This window comes from Agelaius phoeniceus, chromosome 9 (genome assembly GCF_051311805.1).
Source record: "Agelaius phoeniceus isolate bAgePho1 chromosome 9, bAgePho1.hap1, whole genome shotgun sequence".
Taxonomy (NCBI): domain Eukaryota; kingdom Metazoa; phylum Chordata; class Aves; order Passeriformes; family Icteridae; genus Agelaius; species Agelaius phoeniceus.
Genome location: NC_135273.1, coordinates 24881568 through 24894709, shown reverse-complemented (window position 1 = coordinate 24894709; position 13142 = coordinate 24881568). Strand labels below are relative to the sequence as shown.

At 39.0% G+C, this 13142-nt stretch overlaps 1 protein-coding gene across 8 annotated transcripts in view; it reads right to left on the bottom strand.

The window, feature by feature from the left end:
* Positions 1 to 9156: 9156 nt before the first annotated feature.
* Positions 9157 to 13142, bottom strand: part of SFTPD (surfactant protein D) — a 76573-nt gene continuing 72587 nt past the window's right edge. For all 8 annotated transcript variants that reach the window (XM_077183299.1, XM_077183293.1, XM_077183297.1 and 5 more), the window contains 3 exons: positions 11480 to 11618; positions 10420 to 10491; positions 9157 to 9717 (listed from right to left, as the gene is read on the bottom strand). In XM_077183299.1, coding sequence (XP_077039414.1) covers positions 9341 to 9717; positions 10420 to 10491; positions 11480 to 11603 — 573 coding nt within the window. In that variant the 5' untranslated portion in view covers positions 11604 to 11618 and the 3' untranslated portion in view covers positions 9157 to 9340. The remainder of the gene's footprint in view (positions 9718 to 10419; positions 10492 to 11479; positions 11619 to 13142) is intronic.

Sequence of the window (13142 nt, the reverse complement as noted above, 5' to 3'; positions counted from 1 at the left end):
CACATCCCTTGTGCCAGGGGACCTTGGTCTTCTTGTTCTCCTTGAGTCAGGAAAGGCATTAGGAATTGCTGAACAGGTGGCTGCTGGTCACCACTTTTGAGGTGCATGAAGGCTAAGGCCCTGCTGACTCGGAAGGTTTCCCATGGGAAATGTAAGGAGGGTGGCTCTGTGCCACCCCAGCTGCCCTGCTTGTGTATTTAGGACATCTGTTGGGGATGAGGGTGGCCAAAGCACTGTGGGCTGAGCAGAGAGTCTGAATGGGCAGTTTTGGTGAGGGAAACTCACAGAAAAGGATCAAAATACACACTAAGTAGAGGTTCGTAGGTAAAGGAGTACTGGAAGATCTTGTGGCTGCAAGTCACTTTAGATATGCAGCCAAGAACTCTAATTTTTGGTCTTGTAATAAATCAGCAGGCTAACAGCAGTAGGAACCTATAGGCAGCAGTATTGAGACACTCAGTGGGCAATGATTATCAAACAGACAAAATGGCCTCTGCTTTCCTTATACAGTTTCCTCTTTATGGCTGGCATTTGTTTAAAAGACAAATCAGACTGGGAAGTCGTGCATTTTATTTTTTCATGCTGCTTTATCTAAGTTCACTAGCTACAAAGGCAGACACGAGTGATAGGGAAGCATATTCCAGAGAGCAGCAGGGGCAGCACTAAAACTGGCAGACAATAAGGTAATTCTTGTTACACTTCTTGTCATTCCAAGTGCCATCAGTGTACATCTCCACACACTTCTCCTCCCCTTGGCCAGAAGGTTCATTTGGATACCAGTTAGTATAGCTCAGCTGAGCACCGTTCAGCAGCTGGAATCTTCCTGGAATAAGGGATTGTTTTATCCCCAGGTAGGCGTAGGAGTTAAAATATTTCACAAAGTACAGAATGGCATCATTCTCCCTAGGGCTCTTTGGAGTGGCAATAGAGCCTCCAGCCTCTTTACATTTTTCCACTGTACCATCAAAATCAGCTCTTCTTCCATTGGTAGCAAAGATTTTTCCTCCTGACTGTGTTATAATCTTGTTCAAGCGAAGGACTGCAAGAGGAGGGAAAAGCTGTTAAATGTCTGCATTGTTGTGTGCTCACTTTGCTGTAAATTTTAACTCCTGCTACTTTGCTCCATAACTTTAGATTAAACCCAGGAAAAGGTAAAGGAAAGGAGAACTTGAAATCAAAGAAATTTGAAAATGGAAAAGGGGGAAAAGGGAAGAAACACACAGATGATGAAACAGGAGAATCACATAAGAATTTGGAGGAGGAAAGGAAATGAGGAATTCTTTTATTTTTAAAAAGGCATATGATTTTCTTTGAGATACTTTATAAGACTCTGAGGTGGTTTGCAGTGTACCAATGTTCTTGGGTGTGTGGGATCTTAGACTTGATCTGGTCATGATTCTCTTAGTATGTTTTTGGTGTTGTCTGTCTATTGGGGGCACAAGGTGTGCATGGAGCAGCTCTGCATAGGCAGGGATTTTAATCTGGCACATTCCTGCCTTGCTTGCACTCATACTTTAGAGCTGTTACCCAGGTGTCTCCCACTAGTTATGAAAATCTAATTCCCTCTCCCCCACCCCCATTTGAAAGTTTTCACTCATTGATATACCAGTGAAGAAGATATAAAAAGGAATGCTATAAAACTGCAGAAAATTCTGCCTTCTTACTAAGAAGCAATTTTTGCCCACCTGATCTATCCCCACTAACCCAGCAGCAGCAGCAGAAAGTAAAGGCAGATAAAATACCTCCTTCAATTCTTGAAATCCGATATTCCAATTGATGGATGGGGTCCCCATGTTCATTACCAGCCAGAGCTGTGTGATCTGTGAACAAAACCAGCTATCATGCACTTTGCTTTACAGTGTCAGGCTTGGCTTTCAAATAAAGCAGAGCTCATCATATGAAATTAATACAAACTTTTGAAATGTTTGCTAGTCAAGTTTTGGTTTACTGCTGTGTTTTAAACAAGTGATATCTTCACACATTAATCTTTGTATGGGTTGGGGATAAGTTCCTGGAAGTCACCTGCAGATCAGGGATGGTTATGGAAAACTGGAACTGACAAACTGAGATAGTTTTCTCTCTAAGTGATTGAGCCAGTCCAGGCAAAACTCAGGCACTTGTGCTGTAGGTTTAGCTGATTTTTAACTGTGTCTAGGGACTGAATCCCTGATAGAATCCTTCAGGCTATTCAAGCACTTGCTTACAGCTACAACCTAGGACTCAGCAACAAGTTTCTTGTCTATGGAAAATTCTAAACTTTTCTCTGTGAGTTGAACCACTGCATCATTAAATAAAGATTTAATATTACTTTTTATTTATACTTTTATTAATAATTACTTCATATAAGGAAATTAATATTAAGTCCTGATTGTTTTATTTCAAGTAGATCACACAGCAGATTGTAGTAGATAGCACTGAGTTTTCAAAGCATTAAAATAGAACACAACAGATAAAAGTGGAGATAACTTCACATACCTGGTATTTTTTGTTCATCTGCACTGTTGTCGCTACCTCCAAACAAAGACGTGAAAGGGAAGAATGGAAGAAGTTTACCTTGAGCACAGAATGGGAGCAGGAAAAAAGCTACTGCTAAGATTTTGTGCAGTTGTGGGAACAGCATCATTTAAAGCTAAAGGTAAACCAGAGTGGCTTAGTCTCCAGGGTAGAGTCCTGCATTTAAATAAAAAAGGAGAATGTTATAGAATTTTTCTGAGCATGAAGTCTTACAAATATTACACTTTGCCTGCAGTGATATGAATGCCATTCATGTAGTTGCAAAGTTACCTTATTTCAGACAATTAAGATATTTTCCCAAAAGACAGTCTGCTAAGTCTACAGAGCAAAAAACCCAAAACATCTCTTCAGAGCTCTTTCCTGTACATCAGATACCATTATATGCCATTTTTCCCCATTCAAAAAGTTATAGTTTCATTTTACAGGAGAGCAATAGACACATGGCTGCTTTAGCAAGAGAATATTTAAGACAAAGTGGGACATGCTGTCCTTGTCAATTGGTTTAAGAGCAAAACAACTGCTAATACTTATTCTTCTATTGCAGCATCCATTTTTTAACATCTCTTCACCTAAGGTGACGTGGTCTATAAAAAGAGGTGCAATTGTTAATAAAAATGTTGATGCACACATTGAAATTGCAAAGTTTTGTGATACAGTTTAATAGATTCAACATAGTTGAAACAGCAACCTATCTAAAGATGTGCAACTTACCTAGCAGCTCCAGTGTGAAGTAAGAAAGACTCATTAAACGGTCCAATTTATACAGCATGTAATTTGAGATTCATCTTCTTATCTACAGAGAGCACAAAGAATATATCATGTGATATGAATTGGCATATAAATGGAAATTGAATGAACTTTAACTTGAATGATAGGGGGAATGTTTTCTTCAAGAGGTAAACATACTTAAAACATGAGGAAAGTATTTGAAAGTACTTTTGTAACTTGTAGAAACATTTTCCCAGGTTTTAGAACACCAGCCCTGGAACAGAACAAATTTCTCAATTCATATTTGAAATACCTAATGTTTCCACAGAGTGGGTGTGGAAATGTCACAGAGGATAAGCCATAACAAGTTCACCTAAAATACAATAGGCACCAGGAACACCACCATCATTTTTGTTAGACTGAGCAGTGACTTACCAGTGATATTGACCAAAGTTTCATAACTAAACAGAATCCCACAATTGTAGCAGCAAAGGCAGATGACAAATCTGCAGCACATGTAGAGGAGACAGCTAGAGAGAGAGATGCTGAAATAACTTACAGAATGCTCCAGGGGAGGTTTATGTGTCAAAAAGAGCAGTTTTCTCCAGTTGAGCAAGGACCTCTCAGTGAAGGGAAAAAGCTGCTTTATGCCAGCCCTGCAAGTACAGAGGCCCAAGATGAGAAGCATCACTGCAATGGAGCTGGCCTTGCCAAGTATTTCACAGCTGTTCTCAGCTCTGTGCAGTGGAGGCTTTGAGGAAAGGTGTTTGAGTCTGTGTTCCAGTTCAACCAAGTCAGATGCAGCCCCATCATGCTTGTGGTGTCAGGCCAGCATCCTGGTGCTGCAGCAAGGCCAACAGCCAGGACAGCAGGGGAATGAGGTGCTTTGGGACTGGAAGGGGAATGTCAGCAGTATCTGTGTTATTCTAACCAATGCTACTGGGTCTGGGCAAGGCCAGATCACCTCCACAGGCACTATGCACCCGTGCCTGCACTTCCACACTCACCTCAGCCTCTGATTGTGCCTCAAGGCCTTTGTCCTTGGTGGTGTGCCCATAGATGCTGGATTAAATCCTGCTGCATTGTTTATTGAGTGCCCTTGAGGGCACCAGTCCTGTGAAAAACAAATAGGCAGTACCCAGCTGTATGCACACTGACAGAAGAGGGCTGTTTTAAATTTGCATGAGTTACCTTTGTTTCAAGCTTCTTGTCAAATTTCAAGTTCCTTAGCTTTTGAGTGTTTGATGTAATGCTTGCAACATTCTCCTGCCAGAAATTTTTTTTTACTTTTTATTTTTTGGGAAAAAAGCCCCACCAAAATCAAACAGAGAACGTGAGTCAAGCCAGTAGCTGGGTTCTAGATGAGCCCTGGAAAAGGTCACTGGCAGAGCCTGGCCTTTTGCATCCATGGTGAGAACAGCTTGAACATTTAAGTGCACCTGGAAGAAACCACAAGTTAGGCAAGTGCGACCAGAGGAGGAGGTTTGGTCTGCAGTTGTGGGTTTCACATGCTGACTCAGGGCCTGGGAAACCAGGAGGGGGACAAAAGGTTTCTTGTGATAGACTCCTGAGGAAAAACTGATGTAGATTTGATAAACTATAAGCTTTTCTTGTCTTGATTTTCATCATTCATAATAAGATGGTGCAAGTTAAGTACATATTTAAATACACTTTCATTTCTAATATGCTTGTTTATGATTGCCTAATAGACTATTTTATATAACTGCCATAGCTTGTAAACTATTTTCTGATCTTTCCTTGAATCACATATCACAGAGGTCTAGCAAGATTCAAGCACACAGATCTGATAAAGAACAAACTAGTTTTGAGTATTGAGGCAACTTTTCTTCAGTTTCCACATCAATCAATAAGGTTTCCTAGTTTCAGTGGCAGTGAAGCAAATGCTGGATATTCTGAGTAGGTATTATTGTGCAGTGTTTGTAGGCAAAGGCAAAACCTGCTAAGGACAGAGGTTGGTCAATGCTGCTCTCTTAGCTGCCCAGAAATACAGGCAGAGTTGAATGGCTGTGTGCTCCTTCCACAGGCCTCTTTGTTAGCCTTGCCTTGGTATACTTAGTCTCCTGAAAGTTAGGGTTTTTCTTCCATGTACTATTCACAGGTAACCTTAAAAATTGTTTTCTTATTTTCTGTTTGTATTTAAATGACCTCAGCCCTGGCAATATTTTCTGTTTAAGTGGATTTTGTTAATCTTCTGCTGTTGTTTCCACCCTGTCCTGTGTTTTCTGCATTTCAGAATAATTGTCAGACTGTCCTCAGCAACTCTCTTATACTTGGGAATAGCAGGAAGAGCACAGAGCATGGGGAGACCCCATTTCTCAGAGGAGGGCTAAGGTTATTTTTGCTGAGCACAAAAAGCAATCCAGCAAGATGTAGACACTTGGGTTAGCAGACTCAACAGGCATTTTTAAAAATTAAATGATGAGCAGCATTTTAGAGCAGAAAGTTTCATTTTACCTATGATCAGTGCACATGAATGCTACTGCCACCTTGCCCCATGGACTGAGGTGAAGGATGCACAAGGAGGGCTCTGGGTGTCTCTGACATGTCACTTGGTGCAGCTCAGCTGAGAAAAACACAGAAGCTGTACAGCCAATGGAAAGCAAGACAATATCTCATTTCTTTTACAGTTAAATAGTTCCCATTGCCACAGCCTCCTCAAGGGTTAAGGGACCTTTCTCTGCAGTGTTGTTCAGCTCCTGAGCCACAAGGACAGAGATGGGTGAAAGCTTCATTCCAGGTTTCACTTGGCATCACGTGGGTTACTGCCCTTAAGGCAAATTCTGCCAAACCCTAACCGGGACTTCAAAAAAACATCCCAGACCTCTTATCATTTTTTTCTAAGGTGCTACTCTAATTTCCAAGAATCCTGTATCTATTGTGTTTTGGAATCAGCTGTGTTTGTGTAGCTGTTGACTAATAGGATTTTATTTTATAATAAATAAGCTACTCTAATTTCCAAGAATCCTGTATCTATTGTGTTTTGGAATCAGCTGTGTTCGTGTAGCTGTTGGCTAATAGGATTTTATAAAAGTGTGCTTCAGCTTCCCATAATGAAGGATCACTTGCAACCTGATACTCTGAGCTCCAGCTCACAATTTATACAAGATAAGGCAGCCCTGCCAGCCTGTGTCACATCCTGCCAGTTCGGTTCACAAAAGGTTCAACTGGAACTCAGTTTTCTCAAGAAACATGGGCCATGGGGTTTTTTTAATCAAGTTTCTACAAAAATCAGAAAAAATTATGTTTGCTGGAATCAATGGTCAATTTCTTCACATGTGGTAGGGATTGATGGGGGCTGGTGTGAGGCTTTTGAAAATTTTCAGAGAAAATTCTCTCTGAAATAAATATCCATAATATTTTGGCCTAAATCTTACTGTTAAACATACCTTATTAACTATATTCAATTTCTCTTATATGAGACAGGATCCACTTGCCTCAAAAGGGTTGGAATTTTTGCCATCTTTTGACTTGACTTACTAGGATCTTAATTCTTAAAAAATAACTTCCATAGCATGTGGGGAGTAATTAATTTTCTGATTTTCTTACCTTTACGTTGCACTTCTGTAGCAAATTATTATGAATTAGGAAAAAAATATTAACCTGGATTTTTCCTGGTCTGGTAATTATACATCAGGAATTATTATTGCACTTTAAAGAAAAGATTTTACAAAAAATTTTTGTATTACCATTGCAGAACAGAAACAATGTATTTTGTTTCTTCATGTGCCCAACCTCTCTGTCCATAAAAAAAAAAAATTTAAAAAATACATAAATGGAGAATTCAGATCTTTCACAAAAAATAGACTGAAATGCTGGTATTTCAAATAGCATTTCAGGGTATAAATTGATAGAGTTATACACCAAACACACCAAAAAAGCCATATCAAAATTAAAAAAAAAAACAACAAACAATTTCTGGATACTTTTCGTCTGTGGAACTGCAAAGAATAATCAAGCAACATTACAGATCAAGTGTGAACCATAAAGAGGAAAGTACTGCCTAGCAGTTCTCTGGCTGGATCTGAGGAGCTTTTATTTTTCAGCAGCATGTATGTGTTTAATTTGATTTTTTTCTCCTTTTTTCAATCATAATGGCTAAAGCAGAAAAAATTGGGCTTTTAGACCTAGCTTAGATAATTTGCTTATTGATGTAATAAATACTAGCTTGTGACTGGAAAATGAAAATCTTATTTTTTTAACTGGAAATACACTCTTCTGTCTTGAAGTCTAAATCTGTTTAGATATAGATGTTATGTGGTGTTAAAACATTTGTAAAACATTTTTACACATTAAGGGTCTTTACAAGAGATCTCTACAGTCATTTTGTGACCCCAAGTGTGGTAGAAATAAATTTTTCATTAACTAAAGGAATAGGATGCCCCAAAACTAGGCAGAGATATATATAAATGAATATGCTTTTTCAGTTCAGAGAGTAAAAGATGATATTGGTAGGGATTTTTTGGGGGAAGGCTTCGGTGACTTTTTGTGACATGTAAACATTTTGCTCTAACAAAGAAACTGCACAGTTAGACTCAAAAACTGCTAATGAGGTTTGCTTATTAAAATACTAATCTTTAAGAGGTAGTTTTAAGTAAACCTTCAACACTTTCTAGCAGATTTAGTGTAGCTGGTCAGATCTAAACCCAGGAAAATGAAAAGGTATAAATTTAGCCTTACCTTTTTTCTCAACGTAACCACAGTTAAAGTTGTCATGGCTTTATTACCTTCCTGTTTGAAACTTTTGGCTGAAATGGTACCATGGTCATAGGTCTCAGAACAGGCTGCTTTGGAAAGCAGGTTTGAAAGCAGGTTCACACTTTGAAACCTCTCCAGCATGGTCCTGGGTGCACCTTTTTCCATTTCAGAATCCCAGTCTGCTCTCTTATCAGTGGAGTGCTGCATGAACCTTGGGGGTGAAGCACCCCTTGCCAAAATTTTGGCAGGGCTTGCAGTGAATGGGAATAGATCCTACCCCTCTTCCTCATGGGAGCCTTGGGAACATCTGGGACTGCCCAGAGTCAGGTCCAGCTCCCAGGGGTTCCTGCACAGAGCCAAATGTGGGGGAGGAGATTGTGTTTAATGCATGAATTTTAAAGCTGGTGCTTCCTTTCTTTCCCTCCATCAGGTAGTGTGTAAATGAGGATGGATGAGCCCAGGGCTTCCTCACTGCAAGGTAAGAATGTGAGAATGTGCTGCTCATGGTAACTCTGCTCAGCTGCCCAAAGAGAGTAGCAGGGAGAATATTCTGTGCAAAGTTGCTTCTTGGTCCTACCAGATTTGAGTTGAAGTCTGTCTGTGCTGTTGCTTGGTATATAACATCAGCAGAGATGTTTGTGTTTGAACTGATTGAACTTCCACTCTTAGCTGCCTTCCCAAAATATTATCTGCTTTGGGAAATGGCCTTCCAACACTGCAGTCTCATGTTTTTCTGAGGGAATGTGCTGTTTTAGCAACAAAAAGCAATCTTTGGCATTTTATACACTCTACTTGAATTGAGTGCAATATTTATCTTTGTGTTTTATAGAGAGTAGCCTCTGAAACTAGAAAAATTAATTGTAACTAGTATTATTGATATTTTTATAAAACAAAAAGTGGACACTAATGAATCAGTGAGTGGTTCAATGTGACACAGGCTCTGTGATTGAAAGTGATGTCCAAAACCTGAAACCATAATTGCTCCAGTGAAGTCAACCTCTGTGCATCTCTTCTGAGGCAGAAACTTAAGTACTTAACATTAAGTACTTCAAAATGCTTCCAGCTATGACACCATGGGCAATTTTAACTTCAGCATTTCCAGTCTCCCAAACCTTGGAATTTTCCTCTAATCTTCACAAAGGTACGGAGACAGTCTGCCATGAGAAGTGAATTCTGAGGTATTCCCAACCCCCAAAAGGGAGAAACACATCAGGCACATCAGTTCAGGCACATTTTAATCATGTTAATCACCTAGCACATTTGGCATTTTCCTAAGGCTAAAAGAGATCACAATATGATTCATCTTATATTTTAGGATACAAAGAAATTGCAGAAATTTAATCAACCCGAAACACAGATACGTCATTATCTCCATACTCTGAGGTGGCTGAAAGGCCATTCTTTAAAATTCACAGATTGTGAGACGGTACATGTTGCATTTTTTGTCATTCCAGGTGCCATCAGTGTACATCTCCACACATGTCTCTTTCCCTTTGCCATTGGGCTCATGCTGGTGCCAGTTGCTGTAACTCAGAGGCATGCCATTTAAATACTTAACCTGACCTGAAGCCTCCCCCTTTCTAATGCCCAGGTAGGCATATTGGTTATAATGCTTCACAATGTCCATAATAGCTTTATTCTCCTCTTCATTCCTGGGGGCTGCAAGAGTTCCTCCAACCTCTTCACAGGATTGCAGTGCAGATGCAAAGTCAGCTTTCTTCCCATTGCTAGCAAGTATTTTCTCTCCTACTTTTCTCATTTTCCCATTCAAAGCAAGCACTAAAACATGAAAAGAGTTAGCTTTGTAAATTCTCTATGGCATACTGATGTAAAAGCAAAGTAAAAGAAATCAAGAGATGAAAACTAAAAGTGCTAAAAGGAACAGAGGGAAAAATTGAGCTAAGGAAGAAGATAAATAAAGATCCTTAATTTTACCCATTCACTAACTGTTCACTAAATATATTTTTCTGCTTGTGACCACTTGTCCTTGTCTCCAAGACAAGGACGTCTCACCAACATCTGCTAAATATCAACCCTGTTATATTTTGTGTACTTTCTGAAGATGATCAGCATGCTTCAGATTTGAGCAAAGGAAACAGAAAAATGATAATTGTTTTGTGAATCCCTTTCAGTACAAAACAATTTACCACCTTTAACAAGCTGGTTGCTGATAGATAAAAGTGGTACAAGACTGAGTTTCCACGAATCCATGTGGAAAGTACAACAACAGGTAGTTGGAGTATTTTTAAGAATAAACCCAATTTGAATAAACGTGCATTATGATTGCCAAGAGGAATCTGCTTCTCACCAGGGAAATAAGAACCCTGACTTCCCCTGCTTTCAGTAAGAAAATGGAGTTTTGGAGTGTAGCACCCATTCCAAATGCAGTTTCTTTCCTGCAAGTCATGGTTCTGTAAATAACTTTGCCTATTGCACTTAAAATTGATTGTGAGCTGAAAAAGTAACAAGTGGAAGAATTACCAGCCTCAAGTCGGAAAAGCCGGTGCTTCAAATTTGCTAAAGCAAATTTGCTGGCCAGAGAATCAGGCAGACCTATACAGAAAAAAACAAAAGTTATACAGTTATACTAGGCTGTGCTGCTAGGAACAATCCCATGGATAAAAGCCATTACTTTGCAGAACTAACTTGAAAATGTATTTTTTAACATCAGCAAGAGTAAAATAAATATTTTCCCATTATTTTCTCACATTGTTGTTAATCTAGATTAAACAAACAAAAACATCCAATCATCTGAAATGCTGGTAATTCTCCTCTGCAGAAAAGAAACTGAAGCTCTACAAAAGGTTGAAGCCTTTTGTTAGCTTATCTATGAAACTGGCTTTGCCAAGGACAGGTTTCATTGGTGATGACAGGCATGAGGAACACTCTGAGGAGGAAACAGTTCCTATGGCACCGTGTGAGTTTCTTTTTAAAGTGCTGGGTGTTTATCTTGCTTTAATGCGAGCCATAAACAGTGGCAGTGGAAGGTTTCTGAATAGTGTAAAATACATCCAGTGCTGCTTGCTAAAGATTGGAACCCACTGTAAAGGTAGATTCTTTTTTTCAGACCACTTTCCTCAGGTAACGGGGGACCTATGTGTAGAATAAAGTCACTAATGTATTCTCATGATCATAATCCACAATTCACAGCTAAAACAAACAGCAATGGAGAAACACAAAATGTTGCTGCATCCCCAGCAATACTGCAGCTCTTACTGCACTTCACAGCCCATTTAAAAAACCCCATATTTGACCTAATACAGGGACTCTGGGAATAATTCTGATCATGCTTTAGCCTTGTCAGCAGACCTGGAGAAAGCATTTCCACATATAGATAAATATGTATATAAATTTCTCCCCCAGAAGAAAGAGGAGACCTGTTTTTTAGAAAAAAAAATAAACTGCCCATTTCCTCCATTCTCTTTTCCTTCTTGTGCTTAACACATCTGCTTCCTTGAGAGCACGTGTCCTTCTGTGTTATCTGTTCTGGTCATGCAGCCTTTGTCAGGTGGGTCTCTTGCAAAAGATGAAGTTTGCTTACCTTTGAGACCATTCCTTCCAGGGATGCCAGGCAGCCCAGAAATTTCTGGGCATTTACTCTGGGCATGGCAAGTCACTGACAAAGCAGCCAGTGCTATGAGGATGTAGGATGAGTTAGACAGCATGATTTCTCAGGCCAGCTGTAAAAAAACAAACCCACACATTTGTCAGGCAATTCTGTAAGAAATTGTAGACATCTTGAAATTTACATTATTTACTTGTTTAAATAAAGTTTATAGTTCAGGTGTAAAAGATTTATTTTGCAACCATTGTGTAGTTCATACACAAAATTCTTTCTAGACTGATAAAGTTGGAGTGGTAAAGATAAATTATCCCTTTCACTGTCATTGACTATTTGTTGGATTAATCCTTGAGAAATGATAAGCTCAGAGGTAAGTGATTACACTTAAGCCATTAGTTGTCTGCAAGGACTGTAATCACTGGATGATGCATAGGATATTACCCTGAAAGGCAGATCTGTCACAGTGGAACTGGTCATGTTTGGGAGATTGTTAAAGCCCAACACTATCTAAGCACATTTATTTGGCATAAACTGATACAATTTTACACATGGGCAAAACTTTATAGCTCAATTGACATTCCTATCCTGTTTTGAACAAAATTCCACAAGCTTGAAAATGTCAGTTAATCTTGTAGAAAATAAATTTTTGCTGGTTGGCAATAGGTTTATTCATATTATTTTATCCCGACAGATAAAACAACAACTAGGGTTATAATCTTAGTGCTGAGCTATCACGACTGAAAAGCATTTTAGAACTGTACATTGTGGGTTGTTTACAGCAGAGTAAGTGTGTGTGCTGTGCAGCTGTGAAACCTGAAGGACTGTAAGATACTATGGCATAGAAATATCCAGTTATTGACATCTTTCAGTTAAAGTAACAGGAGATATAAAGAAAGGTTCAAGATGCCAGAATGTGTATCTGTTTCCAGTGGGGTGATGTTCATGAGTTGACTCATACAAAACAACTTAATATCCATTACTTCACTTTTCTAGTGGCACAAATCAAAGAGGATCCTGTACCTACTCTCTCTCTTAAAAAGCTCTGTGTTTTTTTTTAAAATCAGGATTTACACATACTAGGTTCTAAATCTAGCTCCTCTTAAAATTTAAAATAAAAGCTTGGTTGGCTTGAATGCTCTAAGATTATTAACACCTAGGTTCATCAAGCTATAACAAGGTATTTGCTGTTACATTTCAAAGTATATATGCCAAGCAGAATCAAAATATCATCTAGTGTCATTTATTAAGTGAGGTGAACTTTTAAAAGAAAAAGCATTGTTTATATCTTCCATATTGACTCTGTTATAGAAGACTTCTGAGGTTATTTTTAATCTGCATCAACAGCAACTTTTCTTTCTAGGGGAATGTCTCATCAACCTCAATCTGATGGAACATTCCCTTGAATATACAAATATTCAATTATGTCATAAATTTGCAGCACATAGGATCTGTTTAACTAACAGAATATGGTCAAGAATTTGCACTTTAAAGAATGTAAGATCAAATCCACCTGAGAGCACATGTGCAGTATTAAAGGTGCTGTTCAGTTTGGTTTGTTGAATTTGAAGCATCTCCAGTTGTTTACCCTTTACTGAAGGCCAGCAGACCCCTCTGGAAACTCTGGCCAGTGACTCAGAGAGAG